At 39.8% G+C, this 24,437-nt stretch overlaps 2 protein-coding genes across 3 annotated transcripts in view; both read left to right on the top strand.

Annotated features, from left to right (window-relative positions):
* Positions 1–680: 680 nt before the first annotated feature.
* Positions 681–20,998, top strand: def8.S (differentially expressed in FDCP 8 homolog S homeolog). Its single transcript, NM_001087416.1, is given in 11 exon segments — positions 681–933; positions 8,205–8,302; positions 9,333–9,482; positions 9,790–9,931; positions 10,237–10,401; positions 12,568–12,695; positions 13,983–14,096; positions 15,610–15,690; positions 16,271–16,411; positions 16,871–16,980; positions 20,223–20,998. Coding segments are annotated over 11 exon segments (1,332 nt in total). The 5' UTR covers positions 681–821; the 3' UTR covers positions 20,314–20,998.
* A 1,991-nt stretch (positions 20,999–22,989) lies between these two features.
* Positions 22,990–24,437, top strand: part of afg3l1p.S — a 35,499-nt gene continuing 34,051 nt past the window's right edge. The window contains exon 1 of one of the 2 annotated variants that reach the window (XM_041561156.1): positions 22,990–23,500. In XM_041561156.1, coding sequence (XP_041417090.1) covers positions 23,498–23,500 — 3 coding nt within the window. In that variant the 5' untranslated portion in view covers positions 22,990–23,497. The remainder of the gene's footprint in view (positions 23,501–24,437) is intronic. The other variant, XM_018260534.2, reaches the window with a different exon arrangement.

The raw sequence follows: 24,437 nt of genomic DNA, 5'->3' as shown, positions 1-24,437 counted from the left end.
CCAGTCCGACACTGTTCGTGCCTATTGGGGCACTTACTCATAGGGTATGAGCCTATGAGTAAGTGCCCCAATAGGCACAAACGCGTTAGGCCTAGGATTGCTACCTATCCGGTTTTGACCTGGACAGCCCGGCAGGATTCCCTTGATTGACACGGCGATCGGCCGCATCATAGCCCCCCCAGCCCTACGGAAAGTTAGGCTATGTCCTAATATGTCCCAATAAACTTTTTGTATTTTTTTTTTTACTTGCTGCTTGATCATTTTTTGGAGGAACTCAGATTCTTGCCTTCACTTTTGAAGTGCCTATTAGATAGTTTTAGTCTGGTTTTGTAGCTGAAAATTAGACCTGGTAACTCGGCTCAAGCCTATTGCATGGGGGGGTCTCTGTAAAGCAAATTCTAATAAGAGACTAAATTGCAATAAGGAACTAGCAACAACAAGTGACACTAGTTCATATACCTTTTTTGCGCAACCGTTTTCGTGGGGGAAGCGATACCAAGAGTTATAGTCTGTGCCCAATGCAACAACCCACTGAGCTCAACACACAGCACATAGTGAACACATGCAGGAATCCCCTGTATAGCTAAACAGCACTTCGATAACGCCAGAGCGCCAGCATTTAAGAGAAACATATATCATGTGACCATGACATCGCGCGTCACGTGACAGCGACGTCTGAGGCCGAATTGTACTAGGAAATAGCAGCAGTAGCCGCAACCACATCTATTTATAAGGATTTTCTGGGATGGAGTCGTTTTGTTTAAGTCTATAATCCGTTTACATGAGGCGCTGGCAGTTTTCACCTTGCAGGGTGGCTGGATATGGAATACGATGATAAACTGGTCCGCTTCCGCCAGGGTCATCTCAATCCCTTTGATAAAAAAGGGGGAGCAGAGCGCCACCCCGCAGACTCTGAAACGCAGCCTTGCAAAGGTTAGTGTTGTTACATAGCAGCGCCAGGGCATGACACGTGAGAGGGTGATGGAGAAAGCACTGAGAAGTATCTTTATAATTAGGCTCTGATTTCCTTGCCTTCAAATAATATGTAATTCTGCTTTTTAAAATGGCAGTGCAGTCACGGCAGCTTCAGGCAAGTGCCAGTAACTAGGGCCCTATTCTGTGTCTCGGATTAATAAAGACATCACATGAGCTGACATAGGGCTCTGCTATTGTTTTCTCATCTCATAAGAGATTCACTTCTGTCCCATTGATATAGGTCTGTGTGTTTGCTCGTCCTGTGTCAGCTAAACGTGGTCATACATCTGCTTATACGCTGGCAAAAAGCTGGAGAATGTTTCCCTTCTATTCATTCTTATATGTTTTAGAACTGATGCTTCCCCCTGGGCCTTCCTATATATTTATCCTTTTTCCCTATTAATAACATTGGGATCAACCATCATTTTAATGGCCAGGCCGGCAGGTGGCAACCCTATTCCCACGTGGGCACCGAGTTTGGAAGAAAGATTGTGAGGTACAGGATCCCTTATCCGGAAAACCCAATATCCAGAAAGCTCCGAATTACGGAATGGCTCTCTCCCATAGACTCCATTTTATCCAAATAATCCAAATTTTTAAAAATGATTTCCTTTTTCTCTGTAATAATAAAACTAGGGATGCACCGGATCCACTTTTTTGCCGAACCCCCAAATCCTTTAAGAAAGATTCGGCGGAATGCCGAACCCTAATTTGCATATGCAAATTAGGGGTGGAAAGGGGAAAACAGTTTTTACTTCCTTGTTTTTTGACAAAAAGTCACGTGATTTCCCTCCCCACCCCTAATTTACATATGCAAATTAGGATTTGGTTCGGCAAGGCAGAAGAATTAGGCCGAATCCTGCTTAAAAAGGCAGTAATCCTGGCCGAATTCCGAACCGAATCCTGGATTCGGTGTATCCCTAAATAAAACAGTAGCTTGTACTGGATCCCAACTAAGATATAATTAATCCTTATTGGAAGCAAAATTGGGTTTATTTTATGTTTAAATGAATTTCTAGTAGACTTACTAGACGGAGACCCAAATTATGGAAAGATCCGTTATCCAGAAAACCCCAGGTCCCGAGCATTCTGGATAACCGTTCCCATACCAGGGTATAGCTGGTTTCTCACTGCTGGGGAGGTGACTGCCTATGTTCTTTGTACCACTTTACTTGCAGGAGTGCACTTCTGTGGCTGAAACAAATTAGCTTTCTAGGAAAACAATCCATTTTCACAGTTCTCAAGGGACGGTGCTAAAAAGTATTTCTTGCTTGCCACCCCGGGCTACTAATTGCAGTTATTGGTATTCGGTTTTACCCACAGTCACATCAGACTGATAGCTTTCATTCAGACTTTCCTGCCATAATTGGTTCTGTTACTGTTCCTCCTGCTGAATTAGTATGTGGCTAGAGTGGCCACCCGTAGTCACCATAGCTAAATTTGTATTCATGTCATAGGAATCTCCTGTGCAGGAAACCCCTGTAGTGTAGGGGTTCCTTTAATTTGGTTACATATCTATCACCCAAGCACGGAACACCAATGGACTGCTGCTTTTGCCAAAATAGAAGCAGACAGTCTGAAACACTGTTTTGGATTCCCATACAGACCTCTAAAGGTTCTCATAATATGAGCCAAGTGCCATCATATTATCTTTGGATAAAGGAACTTGCTGTAGATGTTCAGTCCTACAATACAAAGCAATTCTGGGTTGGGGACCAAGGGCCCCAGACAATAATGCCATCCTCCTCTGATCTTTAGCTCCCGGCTGATCCTACAGCCCTCTGGTCTACCTCCTGCATGTTTTATCTTGGTACCTTCTGATGTGGGAGACAATATGTTGTAAAATCCATGGTTTGAAGCAAGTTTAAAAAAATTTAATAACTGCTAAGTGTGGCACTTCAGATTGGATTTTTTTGCAGTACAAAAATATATTTACTCATTTTACATTTGTTAGAGTGTTTATTCCTGAAATATATGGTTTTACGGAATTTAACTTTTTGTGGCTTTTGCCCCCCATAATACAGACTTTTTAAAATTGAAGTATTATTCAAAAAATGTATGCACAAGCTGTATTTTTGGGTTGTTTACATGCCACATAATTGTGTAATCATATGTGTATTATGCACCAATGCTCAGAAGGCCCCTGGCATTCACGTTTATTATCATTATACGTGGGAAATAATATGCTAAAAACTGGAAGATCTGATTTGGATTTCAGACATTTCATAGTAACGGAATGAAATTTTAATATTAACTTTGTTGAAATTCGTATTGAACTGTTGATTTTAAGAAATAGTGATTTTTTTATATGACAATAGTTCCAAATAGACAGACAGCTGTTCATAGTGTATTGCTCACCAATACACTTTATTTCATTGATAAATGCCACATGCTTAGGTCTATAGTCTCCCAACAAATGTTCTATGATGGGTTTAGCCTATTGCTTGTTCTCTTATGTTCCCTCTTTTCACTCTCCCTCCTCACTAGACTTCATGTAACACCAACTCATTGAGCCTGTCCGCCTCTCCTTATTCTTGGCAATGCTGCTTTTCCTCACTGCCAATCAGTCAAAGAAACAGTTCTTGACTGTCTGTACCTGACCACTAGATATTGATTTGTTGACCAGTGAACCAAAGAGTGCTGACCACAAAACTTAGCTTGGCCCATTATATGCATAACTATAAAAAATAGATTATCCCTTATATTTTCCCTCAGTGCAGTGTAATGAAAGAGACTTTGGCACAATAATAGCATTCTAGTATGACTGATGGCAGGGTGCAAATGTATGGAAATGCGCCTTTGGTGGGATATATCCACCCTTGAGAATTATTTGAAAGTGGGCAGAATCCCTAGAGGTTTGCGCATACGCAAGTTTCCTGCATTTTCTGATGTGTCTAAAGATTTCGTTGAGGCATGGAATAATACACTATCCTTGTGTTCATCGAAGCTTATGGAACTAATTATTGATTTCCATACCAAACGCCACACTGTGATTCAATCTGACATCAAAGAGGTGCAGTTCAAACTTTTGAACCTTGAAGCCAAATCTGACACTGCGGAACTACTAAATGATATTAAGTTCCGTGTTCATAAATTGGAAACCGATGTTAAACGCAACAAAAGGGAAAAGTTCTTAAGAGACAAGAGAGATTACGAGCTTAACAGAGTTTATGATTGGAACATCAGGACAAACTTTTCGGCTGTTCGTTCCAGATTTCCCAGGAAGCAATTTAAAGGGAAACCACACTCAGACAAAAAAGTTCGCTTTAGGGATCCGGATAACTACATGTCTGAAGGTACTGCATCCTCCTCCTCATATCTGCATACGGAAGGGGAATTATCCCAGAGTGATTCGGAGGATGACATCAGACGACAGGAGCCCCACGATTACAGGAGGGCCCCTTTAGACAGGGATCGAGTCAAGACGCGGAGCCAGCCAGGTGCGGTGGACGCAAGAGGTCTGGATCGAAACAAAAACAAAAAGAAACACAACGACAAACATCACTGAACCGGGATATGGAACAAGCACGATATGATTCACATAACAATGTGATCAATCTATCGAGATATGTATTAACTGACATTGAAATTAAAGTTTTGAACTATGGTTTGAGTTTTGTCCCGGATCATGGCATGCGTACCTTTGACACCATTTTGGACATTAACAATTTCATCCGTAAACTAACCTTAAAAAGACACTATAATTCTAGCAGTTTATTTATAGACGGGCAATCAGGGATGTTGTCAACGGGGGATATCTTGAATCTGGATGATGTGAATAACACCACTGATGCCAATGATACTGTACAGCGTACCGACCAGACTGATGATAACATAGAATTTTCCTTCGATGATTTTTGTACCCTCAATGATATGGAGGATTTGTTGTTAGATTCTTCGAGGAGTAATGATCATGTCGCTCATACCAAGTTGTGCAACAAGTCAAGGTTTTACCCTATTCAGAGTAGAGGCATGCATATCGATATGTTTCAGAGATTGGTTATTGGTGATTTGTCGAAATATAGAAGCAAGAAAAATACTAACAATAACCTTGATAGGAAGGAGTTAAAAGCAATCGCTGATTTGAAAGATAACAAATCTATTGTAGTGAAAAGTGCTGACAAGGGAGGCTCAGTGGTAGTTTTGGACTCTGACTACTATATATCCGAGGCCATGAGACAGCTTCAAGATACTAACACCTATGAGTCACTTGACCATGATCCCACTAACAGATTTAGATCTGCCCTCCGTGGCCTTCTAGATTGGGCCAAAAGTGAGTCCATACTTAATGAAAAAGAATTTATATATCTTGGATGCACGACTCCACGCATTCCTATATTTCACTGGTTGCCCAAAGTACATAAAAGTACATCTAATGTACAGGGTCGACCAATAGTGTCGGGCATAGGCTCTCTCAATGAACACCTGTCAGAGTATGTAGACCGTTTGTTGCTTCCGATTGTGTTGGGCTTACACAGCTACCTCAGAGATAGTACGGATTGTATTAACAAATTTTGTAATACGACTTGGAAGTCTTCCTTTTTGTGGGTCACGATGGATGTGGCAGCACTTTATTCCTCCATAGATCACATATTGGGCACATCAGCTGTCCGTTTTTGGCTAGACCACACCAACCTTTACTCAGAAACACAGAATGATTTTCTCTTGCGCTCTTTACACTATCTCCTGAATACTAACTACTTCATGTTTAATGGTTCCTACTACCTCCAGAGAAGAGGCGCTGCGATGGGTGCTCGGTTTGCCCCTTCGTATGCTAATCTTTTCATGGGGTGGTGGGAACGTTTATTCATTTATGGTGAAGGCAACCCTTACCGTACCCAAATAGTTAAGTATTACAGGTACATTGACGATCTGATCCTAGTATGGGATGGTGATGTTTCTTCAGTGGAGGCTTTTGTTAAATATTGCAATAGTACAAATTGCGGTATTTCCTTTACTTGTGACCAAAATCCTATACATATATCATTTTTGGATATTACTTTTTCGATTGACAATGGCAAGGTAGTTACTGATTTATACCGCAAACCAATCACACGCAATACTCTATTGCATGCGGCCAGTTGTCATCCTTCCAATGTGATACGGGGGGTCCCTGTAGGACAGTTCCTGCGTCTCCGCAGGATCTGTACCTCATGGGACTCATTTAATGAACAGGCCATGCTTCTGTGGGATCGTTTCGTCCAGAGGGGTTACCCCTTTTGGGATATCAAGAGAGCCTATGACAGGGCCGTGGGTACAAGTCGCGAGGATCTTCTGACTGTGAATAACACAATAAGATCCAATAGACATTATCGAAGAAAACAGAGACCTGAAAGACCTCCAGATGAGGCATCAGGCGAAATTGATAGTTTCCCTCGCATAATTACTACCTACTCACATGATAGTTCATTGGTCCGCAGAACAATTGAAAAACATTGGAGAATTTTGAAATTGGACCCCAATCTTAAGGATATCCTACCTTCACGTCCACAATTTACATATAAGAGAGGCTCCAGTTTGGGGTCTATTTTATCTCCTAGTTTATTTGTGGATCCAGGGTTACAGAAACCCACACACTGGTTAGATGTCAAGGGCTGTTACAGGTGTGGGGTTACTCGCTGTGGAGCTTGCACATATATGAAAACATCTAAGGACTTCGTAGGTAACAACGGCCCCCGCAGGTTTAAAATAAATTTCTATGCTAATTGTGGAACCAAAAATGTTATCTATCTCATTACGTGTCAGTGTGGCCTGCAGTATATAGGAAAAACCATAAGACCCATTCGGAAACGCATTTCTGAACATTTGGGTTGTGTGTCACGGCGTGATCACAGCTCTGCAGTTGCCAAACACCTATTGGAACATCATAATGGCAATTTATGCCTTTATTTTCAGGTCATAGATAGAGTTGTTCCGGGGGTCCGTAAGGGGGAAACGGAGACCTCACTTCTGAGGAAGGAGGCCTTCTGGATCTATAAGCTATGCACGGTGGCACCAAAGGGATTAAATAGAGAATGGGAACTAAATTGTTTTGTGGACTAAGATAGTTGCCTAAGTTATTTATTTTTATTTTTATTTTTATTTTTATTTTTATTTTACTTTTCTTATTTTTCTAATTAATTACCATTATGATTATTATTATTACTTTTGGCTAACATTATAGTTCGAGTTCCCTACCTAATTGTGCTCATGTCGATCTTCCCCTGTTCTTATGTGCTCTCAAGAACATCCCGTCATAAAAGTTATTAGTCTCCTATACATATATGTTTCATTGGTGGTTCATATCTGTTTCTTGGCTTTTTCTTGTGTTGCGATTTTGTTTCTTATCTTTAGTGTAACTGTTTAGGTTTTCATTTTTGTATCTATTTTGTTACCAGTAACTGATAAGACATTTACATCCCTTCGGGGTGTTGCAACATTTTTAAATATGAATACTTTGTTATCTTCTTTGAGGATCCCATCTATTATATAACATTGATTCGGCTAATGTCTCTCTCACTGCACTTACTATTACCATATTATTATTAGTTTTTTGATTTAAACTCATTTGGTCAAATCTAATTTAATTTACATTTATTTAATATATGGTTTAGGACCCAATTTTTCAGAATTAATTTGGATTTGAGTTTAGCATATCACTTTTCACTTTCATATTAATTTTAATTTTATTGGCCAAATAAAATTCTAATGTCTGGACCATTCCCTGTAATTAATTAATTAATTAATAATTATTATTACCACCATTATTATTATGATCATTATATATTTTCAATACAATATACATCTTTATCCATATTATAGCTTATATGCAATAACGTGATCTTTTAATTGGTTAATTCATTCTTTTATTGGTGTTGTCTATAAAGTTGTTGTTTCATGGGGAGGTGCTTGAGCTTCTGATGAAGTGACGTATTGGTCACGAAACGCGTCAAGCTACACTCACCCTGCCTGCTTGTACTGTCAATTTTAAGGATTTCATTAAAGTTCATTTGTTTTAACCTATCTTCTGGCTCCACCGCTTTTGACGACCTTCCGGACGCCACCCTCCTTCCCACTCTCAGTGCTTGTTTTGTTTGCAAATGTATGGTTCCATGTGCCAGGTTAAGTTGTTTAGAACAGCTGGCCATTCCAAGGTACCTGTTTCAAAAATACATATATGTTCCTATGTTCAACTCCTATTTATCCAAATTGCTTTGGCATACAAACTAATTGCTGTTTCCTCTGTTAAGAGTCCTCTACAAGTTCTCCACTCTCTGTACCAGAATACAACTACCCAGACAGAGTGATGGACCTTGGAGTATCAGAGGATCATTTCTCCCGGCCAGTGGTGAGTATTCATTGAGAAGAGAACTAAACATTGCATTTTGGTCTGCTGCCTTGAATAAAAAACACAGTCAAGCATTTCAGTTACGACACACATTCTAATTTGTTCTAAAGCTGATAAGGATGCATCACATTAGAAAAATAATAAAACAGCCAGAAGGCAACCCATAGCTTTCTCCTAACTTATACAGGAATTTTAGGAGAATTATTACCAAATGATAACATCAATTTCCAAAGTTAAATATACCCTCTAGGGCTATTGAATGAGAAGGCTGTGCAGGGTCACATTGCAATTACAGTACTTAAAATTATGTCAGGAACATATAGAAAAGAGACTACTCGTTATGGGGCAGATTTATTAAGGGTCAAATTCTTTTTTGGTCAAACACTCAAATTCGAATTGTGAATTATCCAAACTTGATTCGAGTTTGAATTCAAATTTGAGATTTATCATACTCTGGCCTTTTTTGCTTCTATACTACGAAAAAAACCACCAACACATATTAACCTTTAAAATCGAAAAATCTTTATTAAAAAATAACTTACCGAAACGCCACTTGTGCTCCTCTTCAGAAAGGGCAATCGTGCTGTGCTCGATTTCTCCTCCCTGCCTTCCTTATAGGACATTCAAGTTTTTTTAATTTGATTCGAGTTTTCCTAATTCAAATCGGATTCAAGTTTTCGGGTCGATTCGTCCAACAAAATTTGAAATTCGACCCTTGATAAATGTGCCTCTACATGTCCATTGTGGGATAACATTGCTTGTATGGTGCTAGATAATCTAACTTGTGCATATTATATATCATAAAAGGCGACAAGATAATTGCATATGGGTTCCAGAATGTAGCACTAACTTTGCTCTGTGTCCTGTGTGAATCAGCAGTAAGACTGGTTCGTAGCCAGGACTGTCCAGCTGGTTGGCTCTAAGTAGCCTCATCATTCAACAATATTTAAACCCCATTGTTATACTGCTGACTTGGGTTTTTATCTACAATAATTTATATTTTATCTGTCCCTGTTGGTGCAAAATGAAGGGCCTTTTCCTAGCATCTGATATCCAGCAGCTGAGACAGGCAATCGAGGAGTGTAAGCAGGAGATCCTAGAGCTGCCCGAGAACTCTGACAGGCAGAAGGATGCAGTTGTTAGACTCATCCACCTACGGCTCAAGCTGCAAGAACTGAATGTGAGTGACATGAGGATCATGGGGTGTCTGAGACTTCTGCTGTCTTTTGTTTCTTTTCTCTCGTATTGATCTGCTGGGTTTTTTCTTCTATGTATTTGTACGTTTTATAATGGTAATTTGGGTAATTTTCATTGCTGTCACTACTCACTAGAGTCCTGCACCGGGTCGGGAACCCACGGAATACCCACAAAGCAGCAGGGTTCTGATCCTCTTACCATGCTTATCCTTGACCAAAAGAGACATTGTGAAACTTATGTAACATTAAACTAATTGTCTCCCTTCCACTACAAACCTTTTCTGTTCTCAGGACCCCCTTGAGGATGAACCAAATCTGCGCATTTTGTTGGAGCATCGATTCTACAAGGAAAAGAGCAAAAGTGTGAAACATCTTTGTGACAAGTGCAGCACATTTATCTGGGGGTTGATCCAAACTTGGTACAGCTGCACTGGTGAGGGTGCTGACTTTGTAACTAGATTGGTAGGTCCATATCTGCAATTTCAGGCGCTTGGCAGAATGCACTAAATAAGGTCTTGCTTGGTGGCGCATACATATGGGCCTGCAGTGTCATCCTTTGTGCATTTCAATGGTGGTTGTAAGGTGGCCAGAATTGAAACATTTGTGTTTCACCACAATATTCTCAAATATAGTGATTGTAAGAGTTTCATTTACTACTTTATATTGAAGCTAAATAATCCTTGAAGATTATTGACCAAATAATTTGAATTTGAATATTCTGTTTTTGTTTTGTCTTAGGTTGTAGCTATAGCTGTCACAGCAAATGTCTAAACTTAATCACCAAACCCTGTGTGAGATCAAAAGTCAGTCATCAGGCAGAGTATGAGTTGTCTATTTGTCCAGAGGCTGGGTTGGACAGTCAGGACTACCGTTGTGCTGAATGCCGAACTCCCATTTCTTTAAGTAAGTATAACCTGTGTCCTGTAGGATATAATAAACAGGGGTCTTACATTGCTTATTTATATGCTAACAAACAAGGGTTACAGAATAAAAATAGGATTAGGATAGGATAGGTGCTTGATCAAGCGATTAAAACAAACTTTAAATGTGAGAAATAAAGTTTCCCTTTCAGACAATACTGGCCCTTTAACTACAGTGTTAAACATTTGGCTCAACTATTTTGTGTTTACAGCAACTCTTTCCAAACATTTACAGGTGACCCCTCTGACATTCAGTTGGTTTCCTGGCAGAAAAAAACCTTCCTCCCAAACCCAGGCCCCCCTCTTTCACTGCACCATCCGTTTGTCTCACAAGTGACCTCCTTTAAATATGCGGTTTTCTGCAGTGTGTTTGGCAGGCACCATCTTAAACTGCTATTTGGCCTTGTCTTTTGCAAGCTTGCAGGGAAGAGTTTAAGCAGATCTGAACTGGCGTCAACTGCTTGTGCTGCGTGTCAGCAATCACACAGAAGTGATAATCCAATGAGAGATGGTACCTGCCAAACCAGTTGTACAACTCCGCATTTTAAAAGCAGGCAGATACACTTGTGAGGGTTACAGGTTATTGTGGGAGGATTTTGTTCTCCTGTAAAGGAGAAGGAAAGGTAATTTTTTAAACCAATCTTTAAATGTTGCTTGGGTGCTCCCCTCCTGACCTGCATTACTTTCGCTGCCCAATTCGGTCTCCTGCACTCACACCGACCCGTTGAAGTTTCAGCCCTTTCCAAACTTTGCGGCCGCCATGTTGTCCGAGTGCGCGTCACGTCCCTGTCTGAAGTGCGCATGCGCTAAATTTAGTGCTCCCCCATTGCCATTGCCTGTTGCCTTGTACCACCTGACCATAATATCGCCGCTCGCATGGGGAACAAAAGGATATTGTACGCATGCGCAGGGCTTACCAAATTTTTACTGTGCATGTGCAAGCCCTATTACAACAGATTTGGATAGCGAGAGGGATGGATTTGATTTTATATCCACCCTACAAAGATTTTTACTACGATCTTGGATTACAGAAAGAAGGGAAAACGTATAGAGCAAGGAATCCTGTATGTATTTCTCTATTTTGTGGGCAATCTATACAACTTTATTTGTATTTTACCTTTCCTTCTCCTTTAAAGGGATACTATCATGGAAAAACATGTTTTTTCCAAAACGCATCAGTTAGTAGTGCTGCTCCAGGAAAATTCTGCACTGAAATCCATTTCTCAAAAGAGCAAATATAATAATAAATATATTTAATATTCAATTTTGAAATCTGACATGGGGCTAGACATTTTGTCAGTTTCGCAGCTGCCCCAGTCATGTGACTTGTGCCTGCACTTTAGGATGGAATTACTTTCTGGCAGGCTGTTATTTCTCCTACTTAATGTAACTGAATCAGTCTCAGTGGGACTTGGCTTTTGCTATTAAGTGCTGTTCTTAGATCTACCAGGGAGCTGTTATCTTGTGTTAGGGAGCTATCTCGTTACCTTCCCATTGTTCTGTTGTTAGGCTGCTGGGAGGGGGGGAAGGGTAATATCACTCCAACTTGCAGTACAGCAGTAAAGAGTGATTGAAGTTCACAGAGCACAAGTCACATGACTGGAGGCAGCTGGGAAATTGAAAATATGTCTAGCCCCATGTCAGATTTCAAAATTGAATATAACAATATCTGTTTGCTCTTTTGAAAAATGGCAATATCCCTTTAAGTAGGAGAAATAACAGCCTGCCAGAAAGTAGTTCCATCCTAAAGTGCAGGCACAAGTCACATGACTGGGGCAGCTGGGAAACTGACAATATGTCTAGCCCCATGTCAGATTTCAAAATTGTATATAAAAGAATCTGTGTTTTTTTGAGAAATGGATTCAGTGCAGAAGTTTGCTGGAGTAGCACTATTAACTGATGCGTTTTGAAAAAAACATGTTTTCCCATGACAGTATCCCTTTAATATATTTTTTTGTGAGTATGTAGAGGTATAATGACTAGTCTGCTGCTGGCTGAAGAAGCTTTTCTAATGCAGTGTTACCCTTTATGTTCCAGGAAATTTTAAATAAATGATACTTCAGTGTATAGTGTTGTTATTTGTTATGTTCTTGTTTTGATTTGCGATTTTTGTTATACCATGGTATTTTTTTTTTCTTTTGTGGTACAGGAGCTGTTCCCAGTGAAGCACGGCAATGTGATTACACTGGGCAGTATTACTGCATCAGTTGTCATTGGAATGACCTTGCTGTCATCCCTGCGCGGGCCATTCACAACTGGGACTTTGAACCCTGCAAGGTAATACTGTGGAGCAGGGGCAAAGTAAAGACTAAAGGGTTATCAATGACCTTGGGAAGGCAGTGTGCTGGCTTGTTCTTTACTTGTAAAATTGGATTTGGTGCGCTATGTCACAGAATGGCAACCACCTAAAAATAAAGAAAGCATCGATAGAGTGTTAACCTTTATATACCAAAGGTAATGTGCGCTCAGAACTACTCACATGGAGTACGGCAAGTGTTAAACGGTTAGAATCCGTGATCGCTTCAGTGTCTGGTCGAAGTCCGTCTTCTCTGTTGTGTGCCTAGCGGGGAAGATCTTACAATAGTGCAGAACGGCTGGCGTACGGGAGAGGAAAAAGAAGTTTTACGCTTACCGGCCAACAAGTATTCAAAGCGCGTTCAGTCCTCTGTGGATAGCGGTCGGATGTTGCAGTCCTCGTGGATGGATTAGCCAGTCGGGTCCACCATTCTTAGCGAAGGTTGCTGGGAGATGAAGTTCAGCAGCAGGCACCAGATCTACGGCGTGTTACTCCCGGAAGTCGGCTCTTAGCTTTTGTCAGACGCTTCAGATTATGAAGTTTGTCTCTGCTTCTTCTTTTTAGGTATTATCACATTCATGCACATTGAGTCGTAGGGAATGAATGGATGATTTTATTGGAAATAAATAAATAAATAAAAACTTTACAAAGCTTTAGTATCGCTCATAGCCCAACGCGTTTCGTATCCTGGAATACTTCCTCGGGCGAATTTGCGAGTAGTTCTGAGCGCACATTACCTTTGGTATATAAAGGTTAACACACTATCGAGGCTTTCTTTATTTTTAGGTGGTTGCCATTCTGTGACATAGCGCACCAAATCCAGTTTTACATCTAATTACAAGTGGACAAGTGGGTCCATATTTTTGGTGCAGCTGATATCCCCCCCCTCCCCCTTTGAAGTTAGCGCGGACTACAACCCCCTGTACCTAATTGTTCTTTACTTGAATTGCTGCATTCTGTATTTCTATGGGGCACATCTTATCATTCAAAAGCACAAGTTAGGGATGCAGGCTCTGTGGGCAGGCAGTAAGAACAGGGCTGGTCTGCGCTTGCTAACCATACGCCAAATTTCTTATGTCTGGCAAGGCATACAGTGTAGACCACAGTGAGTAGGGCTCTGTTCTTGTGCTCTAAGGGAAACACTTATGCAGTTCTGCATGTAAATGACCCAATAAATGAAATGAGTTACTACACAAATCCACGCAGCCCTTGCCCAGGCTGCACAGGCTCTGAAATTTTTTACCCTCCCCTACCTTCTCCCATTGCAGGTGTCTCGATACAGTATGCGATATCTTGCTCTGATGCTGGGTCGTCCTGTGCTAAAGTTACGCGAGATTAATCCATTGCTTTTTAACTACGTGGAGGAACTGGTAGAAATTCGGGTGAGGAGATGTGACCGTCACTTCCTAGAAAACTTAATTGTGTGGAGTACAAACACTAAGGGATCTATTTATCCTGCTGTGTAAAATGATGCAAAAAGCAGTGTAAAATAAATTGTATACCATGCACATTAAAGGGATTCTGTCACAATTGTTATGGTGTATTTTTTACATGTTTTATTGTTACATTAGAAATAATTCAATCTACCATATACAATTTTATTCCTGAACCAACAAGTGAATCCCTTTAATTATTGTGGTAAATGATTGATGTATATTGCCATATGAACATGCATCTCTCTATGAATTTGTTTTATATTAGGCTAACAAAAACATCAAACCTTTGTGTAATAATTCCAATTTATATACAAGGCAGCAATTGTTCTTTAGTGCTGTATAATTGTGGTGGGGATTGTGCAAGTATGATTTGTAAATATACAGTGACATCATAGCTATATATTGTTGGCTTTGTAACATTAGGTAAGAAGCAATAACCTTTTATGAAAATGTGACATTTTAGGGATAATTCAAATGCTGAACAAATATTGGGTTAAATAAAAACTTAACATTTATTTTTTACTAAGTAAGGTGTCCACACACAATTTAGGGGTATGAAAGGATTTTGGCAGATGGCATGGGAGGAAAGGCCCACTCTCATTCCTGAAATTGGTCACTTTTGTTCTGGCTCTGAAGAACTTGTGTAATGGGCAGCCCTGACATGTTCATGTGGCCATTTGTCTTTTTCTGTGCCATGTTCATCTGTCACAATACTGCATGAAAATAACTATGAGGTTGATTCCATGTTTCAGGTGATTAACTGACAGGGTTGTTGGGCTGATCCAGGCATGGTATCAAGCTGGTTGCTGAACTCAAGGAATTGAAAGGTGGATTTCAGAGAAGACCTAGCTAAAATTGAATAGAGACAGCAGTTAGTGCTAAATGTTTGGGGTTTTTTCCAGCATAGTCTGTAGTGTTCTGAGGTTTTTGTTGTACAGTTTGATAATGTAGATTATTGGAACCCAAATAAAAGAATGGCAAGAAGATAGGGTGGGATGTAAGATGGCTGCAGTAGGGATTATGGACAGTTATTTGGCTGGAATTAATCAATAAATGGATATTAATTCACTTATTGTAAATAAATGGGGGGGGGAAAGACATGGATTGTGAGCTTTGTTCCATGTAGTCGGAGGGATGGTTGGATGTTTTGATGTACAAATGTAGCATCATACTGAATACAAATTATTTTTGCAGGAAACGTTTTTACCATATCTCGCCAAACTAAATTTAAACCTTTGCAGCTGTTTGGCTTTAAAGTTCCTGAGAACAGTTTTTTACAGAAACCGTACACAAGTATGAATAAAATTTGATATATATTCAAGAAATATATATAGTAAAATGCAAATCTTATGAAGGATTCAATATGTGGCTGAATCCAAAAATATAGAGCCCCTTCAACTTAGCTGCAATGTCTTCTCCCTTCTTATTTGTCATGTAACAATTTTCTTCTCAACTACAGAAGCTGCGACAGGACATTCTTCTCATGAAGCCATATTTCATCACATGCAAGGAAGCCATGGAAGATAGGCTTCTTCTCCAGGTCAGAGAAAATATAGACCTTCCACACATTATATTTCTCTTTGGCGCAAGGGACATAAGAAAGAAAATGTTAGCTAATGTTATTAAAAGGGGTGGGTAAGTTAACATTCAGTATGTTATAGAATGACCAATTCTAAGCAACTTTTCAATCGGTCTATATTATGTATTTATTTTAGTTTTTTTTCTTAATTATTTGCCGCCTTCTTCTTCCCCTGTCCAGCTTTCAAATGGGTGTTACTGACCCAACCTACAAAGTAAATGTAAGGCTGCAAATTTATTGTTACTGACACTCGTCTTTCTATTCAGGCCCTCTCCTAGTCATATTCCAGTTTCTTATTCAAATCAGTGCATGGTTGCTAGGGTAACTTAGATTGCTGAAGTTGCAAACTGGACAGCTGCTAAATAAAAAGCCAAATAACACTCAAACCACAAATATATAAAAAAAAAAATAATGAAAACCGAACAGTCTCAAATTACCACTCTCTAATTTATACTAACAGCTAATTCAAAATAACAACCCCTTTAACTGTGAACTACGCTGTACTGGGCAGTGTTTTCATAAAATCAATTTCTCTCTGCAGCTGCAGGATCGCCAGCACTTTGTGGAAAATGATGATATGTACTCGCTACAAGACTTGCTAGACATCAGCAGTGGGCGCTTGGGTTGTTCTCTTACAGAAATTCATACCACCTTTGCCAAACACATAAAGCTGGACTGTGAGGTGAGGTGGTGCTGGGAACATCTAGGTGACCTTACTTCAAAAATGCAGAAGAAAACAATGAGCCAGACTAATGAAGAGCTTGGGGCTCTTACACACAGCATTTTTTTCTTGTTTTTCAATAGCATGCTGAGCCATGAAAACACATATATTGCGTTTTTGTCCATTTCAAACTCAACCCTCCATCCCATAAAATGCTAAGTTCAAGAAAATGCAGTGTGCTGCGTCTAAACAAATGCAATGAAACGCAAATGGAGTAAAACTAAGCTCTGAACGCTCATGATTACAACCAGGCAGAATATAATTGAATCAATTAGTGAATGTGTTTAGGTGCGCTCAAACTTGCGTCTTAAATACATAAAAAACACACCGTGTGTAAGAGCCCTAAGTACCAAGGGGAGAGTGGCATCGGCTTGGCATTAATAAGAGGTGTAACTGCAAGTTAATTTTTATTTGTCCTAGCGATGTCAGGCCAAGGGTTTCGTGTGTGAGTTGTGCAAGGAAGGAGACATCCTCTTCCCATTTGACAGTCATACATCTGTGTGCCAAGACTGCGCTTCTGTGTTCCATAGGTAAGCTTGCATCACTGTCAACTCACACTGCGTTTTTGATAAGCAGAACATTACATTATTATGCCTATAGCTGAATCTTATGAAAGGTGCCACAAAGCAGAACATTATATAAAGGATCAAGAACTGATATAAGATTTTTTTTAGTTGTATGTGCACAAACTCAAAGGACTTACATATAGTGAGAAAGAAAAGAATGTAATAGAATGGGGAAAGGCACAATTTGTCAGTTGCTGCAGGAATACAACTCCAAGAATGGAATATGTTGAAATGTGGCATCTTTAAACGACAACTATACCCCCCCGAACAATGTAGGTCTCTATAAATAATATATTGCATAAAACAGCTCATGTGTAAAACCCTGCTTCATGGAAATAAACATTTTCATAATAATACACTTTTTTAGTAGTATGTGCCATTGGGTAACTCTGAATAGAAAATTGCCATTTTAAAAAATAGGGGTCTCTCCCTGGGATCCTAGGATTCATAGTGCACACAAACACACCATACATATTAGTTCACATGAGCCATGAGAGTTCTGTCTTTTGCTTCCATTCTTCTTCCTTTTACAGTTATAGCTGTAGTATTTCTGGTCAGGTGATCTGAGAGGCAGCACAGAGACCATTACAGAACGGTAGTTCAAGGCAAAATAAGTAAAAGGGCAATGTGTACTTATCTTGTATACCAGTTTGGTAAGATTCTTTAATACGCCACTTTGTTTATATCAAAATATCTGTTGCTTAAGGATGAATTTTGGGGGTATAGTTTTCCTTTAAAATGGGGCTCATGTACAACCACAAGTATAACTGCAAGCGCTAGCTTGTATTGAGCAGTATAATCAAGCCTGCCCATAACAGGTTGCATCCATGAATGCAATTGACTGGCACCTACTGAATTGGGCACTAATGAAGCATGATGGAAATGCAAGCACCGCTATTAGGCTGCACAACTTGCACGTGATTTTCTAAAAAAAATAATTTCTTAATCACCTATTCTTCTGGGCGACAATCTCCCTGAACTGCCTCCGCGTGTCTTCCCATCCGCTATAATGAAAAGTCGCCTGCGCTAAAACACATGCAGTGCTGTGTTTTCAGAAGTCGCCCGAAGCGGCTTCACAAGGAAACTTCGGGCACTTTGGAAAACACAGCGCCGCGTGTGCTTTAGCGCAGGCGACTTTTCATTATAGCGGATGGGAAGACACGCGGAGGCAGTTCGGGGAGATTGTCTCCCAGAAGAAGAGGCGATTAGTCTCCAGGCGACAAAATCTCCCTGAATCTCTTCGTGTGAACTAACCCTAAAAAAAAACCTTACTTGAGATTTAAGTTTTCCTGGATTTTACATAATTTTTTCCCTGGTCCCTGAAAAACTTAAAATGGGGGTTCTACTGTATATAAAGATTTGGTAGGTATAGGATTCGTTATCTGGAAACCCATTATCCAGAAAGCTCTGAATTATGAGATGGCCATCTCCCATAGACTTCATTTTAACCAAATAATTCAAAATTTTAAAACGTATTCCATTTTTCTTTGTAATGATAAAACTTCTTTGTACTTAATCCCAATTCAGATATAATAAATCCGTATAGCAGGCAAAAAAATCCTACTGGGTTTATTTAATGTTTAAATTATTTTTTAGTAGACTTAAGGTATGGCGGTCCAAATTACAGAAAGATCCATTATCCAGCAATCCCGGTCCCAAGCATTCTGTTTAAGTGGTTCCATACCTGTATTCCTAGCAACTTTGCAATTGGTCTTTGTTTATTTGTCATAGTTGTTTGGTTTAACTTCCTATTAGCTTTAAGAAGGGGTCATGATCCCCAGCAGCCAAAAAACTATTGCTCTGTAAGCTTAAATTTGAATTATTGTTACTTTTTATTCTTTAATTTTCTATTTAGTACCTTCTGCTATTCATATGCAAGTCTTTCATTCAAACCACTGCCTGGATGCTGAAATTCTAAACTGGTAGAGCTGTTGAACTGATAAAACCAAATTGCAAATTGTCTCAGAATATCAATGTCTTATATCATAATAAAAGTTACTTTAAAAGTGAACAACCCCTTTAATATAGATAGAGCAGTATTTTAAAGCCAATTATATCGTGCTTTTGAATTGTTGTGCTTAGCAGTGCCAATACAGTCATTGTCTGTGGATGTGATACAGCAGCTGTAAGCCCCTAGAAATCTAAAGTAATGATCTGAGGGTAAAACCTGCAGAGTAAGTGTAGGTTTTTTGCACTTGTGTACTCCCAGGATGAAGGATTTAAGGGACATGCAATATATTAGGGTTATTTATGACCCCAGGGGTGCATTTTCAAGAACACAGTTTGGAAAGGACCCTGATGTGGGCTGTGCCTCCTGCAGCTCCTTAGTTAACACTTCTAAATGACACGTAAGCTATGAGGTGGGAGGGTAGGCACTTGTGTGCTGCACCCCACTATTAGTGCTGACTAATGTAGTGGGCAAAGTGCAGAAAAATGGTTGATTGTGTGTGGCAATGTAAATGAGCCCTATAGTCTTAAATTGGTGGCACAAGTAGTCATATCATTAACTTCTAATTTGATATCAGTAGCCTGTATCTAAAACAAAGTCCCACTGCCCATGTTTTCGTCAACCAAGAACAATATAAAGGTTACTGTGGCTTCTAGTAAATATACAACACATGTTTCATTTGTGGAAGAAGCAGGATTAGTAGTTAACACAGAGGCAGTGTAGATCCTCGTGACTTGGGTAAGTCTTCCTTTGCTGTAGACGCACACTTAGATATACTTGTGTCTACAAGCCTTCATATACCTGGTATCGCTAAATCAGGGGTGTCCAAACTTTTTGCAATGAGGGCAAGATTTGGTGAGCTGAAAAAGTGTGGGGGCCGACCACTCAGCCTGACATTCTTTGAACCATTAACATAATTTAACTCATTTAAACAAAGAATCGCCTAGCTGTAGCAGTAATATTTGGTCACATTAGTGAAATGATCTGCCACTTGGGCTATACTGCTGCCTGTGTGCTGAAGGTGTTAGCAATAGACTAGGCGAGGCGATTCCTGATTGCACTGTGCTGGCGGGCCGCAATTTCATGATGGAGGCTGAGGGCCGGTGTAAATATGAAGACGGCCACATTTGGCCCCCTGGCCACACTTTGGACATGCCTGCACTAAATGAAAACACAACTCTACTTATTGGAACTTTTCATATTTATTTTCAGTACATAGTTTGAGTCAGTTGAAGATATTTTTTTCTTTTCCTCTTAGGGACTGTTATTATGAAAACTCCACCAGTTGTCCACGGTGCATGAGACTCAACCTAAGGAAACAGGTGCAGAATCCTGGAGCGGAGCCATAGCTGAGTACCATCATCTAGATTAACTTGTGTATTGCATTAGGACATGATTTAAGCCTGAGCTTGAACAATCGGCCTCTATACATTGACTAAACAGTCAGGCATGCACTACATTTAACACTTACTGTAATTTATTGTATATATTTTCTTGTGCCTGGGAGATCTACAGCACATTCCAATAGCACCGTTACCAGATCCTAACCCTACTGCAACATTTGGACATTTCTAGTTGCATTCCAGGAAAAGAAGGAGTTGGTGATTATTCTTATACGGATCTCCTATGGTGCCTTATTAGTACATGGAGAGCATTATGTCTTATCTTTCTGGGAAACATTTAGCACCTGGATGTTCTTGTCCTTTATCAGTTACTCTACCCTTGGACCTGCTCTCTTGTTTGAAGGTTTGGAGCCTGTTGCACCATGTGATGCGACACTGTACAGCTGCAGCGGCTGGAAAAAAAAGGGTGTATAATTTATATGCTACAGAATTATGTCTACTTTGCAGAGAACTCTTCTTTTACTTTTATAATACAATTGCTCAGTATTTATTGACAGAGGCCATGAAGCTTCTGTATTACCCTGAGTGGAAAAAGAAATGATATTGGGAAACCATGAAAAAGAATGTTAAGGGGTTGCACTTTTGAACTATTTCTGCTGCTAGTATTAAATTCCTCCTGAACCAATGGAAAGATGTTGTGCTCTGTGATTCTTCCTACTTACCTAAGATTTGCAGGTATCAATTATTACAAAGTGTAATGTGTTTATAAATACAGTCCAAGTTAATGTGCCAGTATCAGCCTTGAAGGGTTTTGTCGATTACAGGAGAAAAAAAGCCAATTTCTATGGTATTACTTTTCTTTTTATATACAGCCTGGTCCCTTCATAGGACTGATGGGGTTTTTTTTTTGCTATTTTTAGGCTTCATACAACCTAAGGGCTCTTTCACACAGAAGTGCGATCTGATTCAGAATGTCCCATATTGATTTCTGACTACCAGGAATACACTTTGACCCAATATATATTCAATGCCAGTGGTTCCTAAACTGTGGGGATGGCCCAGGGGGTTCTAGAGCAGTTATCTGCCCACTTCTGCAAAAGCTGCAGCATTTATTCATTTGCTTTCAAGGTTGTTTTTGACTGATTAATCTTGGAAATTGGAGTTGGCAAAACTTGAATTTGAAAAAATCAAGATTGAGATTAAGGTTTGTTGACTATTATTTTTCACAATAGACCCCTTATTATTTGACTGACGGAATACAGCAAAAAGTCTTAGGAATCTCAAAGGAAAAGGAAAGTCACACTTGGGGGTGCCAAATTTTAGGGCTGGTGCTCCAATCAGCAGAAAACTGTACCGGCCCGGGGTTATTCCAGCGTGCACCATTGATCGCTCTTCTTCCGGGTTCTTCTTTCTTCAAATTTTCCAGGGCAGACGCATGCACAGTAGAATGGAAAAGCCAACTTTTTAGTTAAAGTTCAGCTTTTCACTCTAATGCGCAGTTGCAAGAAGAAAGAAGAAGCCGGAAGAGGATTACTCCATGGTGCTCGCAGGAATAACCCCGAGCTGGTGCGGTTTTCTGCTTATAGGAGCAAGGGCCCAGTGTTTCGGTAAGTAAATACATTCACTTGGGGGTGCCTAACATTTGGCACCCTCAGTTGTGAATTGACTTTCCTTCTCCTTTAAACATAATCCTAAATTCAATGCATTCCTGCCGATTATTAATACATTCTGATGCAGAATGCACTGGTTTCTGAGCTGCTGTGTGGTGTGAATTAACACAAATTGCCAATAAAGCCTTGCATTGTAAACTATGTATTGTTTATAAACTGTATATTGTGAGCCCAAGTATGTAATAGCAGCCCAGAGCATGTGCAGTGAATCAGCAGAAAAGTAGATGGGGAAACTACTGGAGCATCTTTGGATACACATATCTTCCCTGCTAAAGGGCTGTGGTTGCCTTGGGCTGGTATAGAAGCCCAAAACATAAAATGCAACATTTCTAGACTAATTTTTGTTAAGATTTTGTTATTTCTTAAAACAATAACTTATTAAAGGGGTAGTTCACCTTTTAGTTAACTTTCAGCATGTTATAGAATGGCCAGTTCTTATCAACTTCTCAATTGGTCTTTATTTTTTTTATTTGTTATAGTTTTTCAATTATTTTCCTTCTTCTTTTGACAATTTTTAGCTTTCATATGGTGGTCACTGTTGCTTTGCATGACTACCGTTTTATCATTGCTACTTTTAAATACATCTCTTCTTTTCAGGCCCTCTCCTATTCACTTCCCAATATCTCATTAAAACCTGGTTACTAGGGTAACCAATTGCAAATTGTCTCAGAATATCAGTACTACTACATACTAATTGCTATCGGCAATATCAACAGTGATGTTAGTCTCCATTTTTTACACTAAACGATAATTAGGCCCCTAGGTGCGCATTAGTGTGTACAGTACATGCTCATCGCACATCCAATTCCAGGAAATTAACCCATTGCAATTGGCCCCAAACTTTTTGATAACAGAGTGGACACGAACATTATCATCTGGTGATGGACTTGCCTATTCAGACAGTTCTCTGCTTTTCTTTCTTTTCTTCATGTTCAGCATGGTGCACACAGACAATGTCTAAGAGCCTTGAATAACCTGTAAAACACACCTTTATAAAGTGCTTAGTGATGTCACTTGTATTGAAACCTGTGTATTGTAAATAATAGTGCAGCACCCAGGCCCGGACTGATAACCTGTCTACCCTGCTTTAAAGTGGGCCGCCCCCTGCCTAATTAGATGCAGTGCTAGCTTTTTTTTTTTTTAAATCGGAAGTTACTTGTTGTGCCGTAGGAATGATTTTCAGCCTGCCTTGTTCTCTCAATTTATTTCCCTAACGGTTGCGAGCAGTAAAGGAGCGAGTGAATGAAGGGACTGATATTGTCCGGGGTTTTCTTTGGTTCTGACAGTTTTATGGGTGACCTGTCTGCTGCCTTCTTTGCCCGCAGCTCTTTGAGAAATAAATGAAGCAGAGGAGATAAACACACACCCTCTTCCCAAACCTAAATGCGGTAGGAACGCAGAGGGAGAAGGCAGGCTGAAAAGCAATCATAAAGCACCCGCTGTCATACCCCGAACAGAGAGAGGAAAGGGAGCTCTCCCAACAAGTGGGACCCAAACTGTGATTTCCGGAACCATCAGCAATGGTATGGCAAACATATGCAAATGAATGGGCTTCTTAAAATGGGGGAGACCTGAAAAGGCATCACATATGTCAGCTTCCGTCCCTGCCTTCCTTCTCACAAAGTCACCCAAAAATATTAAATTGCATGTATCACAACTGAGCAAGAGTATATTAAGTGACCAATACAATGGAATGAGTAAGGGGTGCAGGAACCAAAGTCAAAAAAATTATAAATATTTATCGCTAAATGTATTTGGTCACTAGTGCTGTGCACATTGCCAAATAAATCATATTGAGTAGTGAATTATTAGTAAGATACAGGCCCTGAAGAAAGCAAAAAAAACCCCAAAAAATACTGTTTAAAGATTTTTCCAATTTTGATCAGAAAGGAAAAAAATGCCTTCCTTGCAGAAAAATGCAAACTGAACCAGGCCCCACTATTGGCAGGCCTTATCACACCCCGTTGCAACCTTTAGCTAGAATATGTGAATATGTGTTGTTGAAGCCCATTGCTGGATTCATGTTCTATCTATACTGTAATAACCCACATTTCTTCTGTTACCAAGAGAACTATGGAATGTTGGTAAAGGTAGTAATAAAACGTATTTAGCTGACAATAAGCACAGCGGTCGCCAGGCTATGCAGCTGTAATATTTGGGAAGCATGCTATTTGCTGTCATGTGTAGACCAGTCTTATGGATAATATAACAGCTCTGTTTTTATGTCTATAACCTTATTATGATTGATCCTGAACAAATAGGGGAGAAATGATAAGGATATTAGATGTCACTGAGGGGGTTCTATGACCATATAAAGACACAAGGCTGCAGGCTGAGTTATACAGGGAACTCTGAGTATCACACATGTATTATAAGGGATAATGTACCCCCTACTGTAAATTATAAGGATATTAGAAGTCACTGAGGGGTTCTGTGACCATATAAAGGCACAAGGCTGCA

Source organism: Xenopus laevis, chromosome 4S (assembly GCF_017654675.1).
Source record: "Xenopus laevis strain J_2021 chromosome 4S, Xenopus_laevis_v10.1, whole genome shotgun sequence".
NCBI classification, from domain to species: domain Eukaryota; kingdom Metazoa; phylum Chordata; class Amphibia; order Anura; family Pipidae; genus Xenopus; species Xenopus laevis.
Note: the sequence above shows the minus strand (reverse complement) of the source record. Positions and strands in the feature narration are given on the sequence as shown.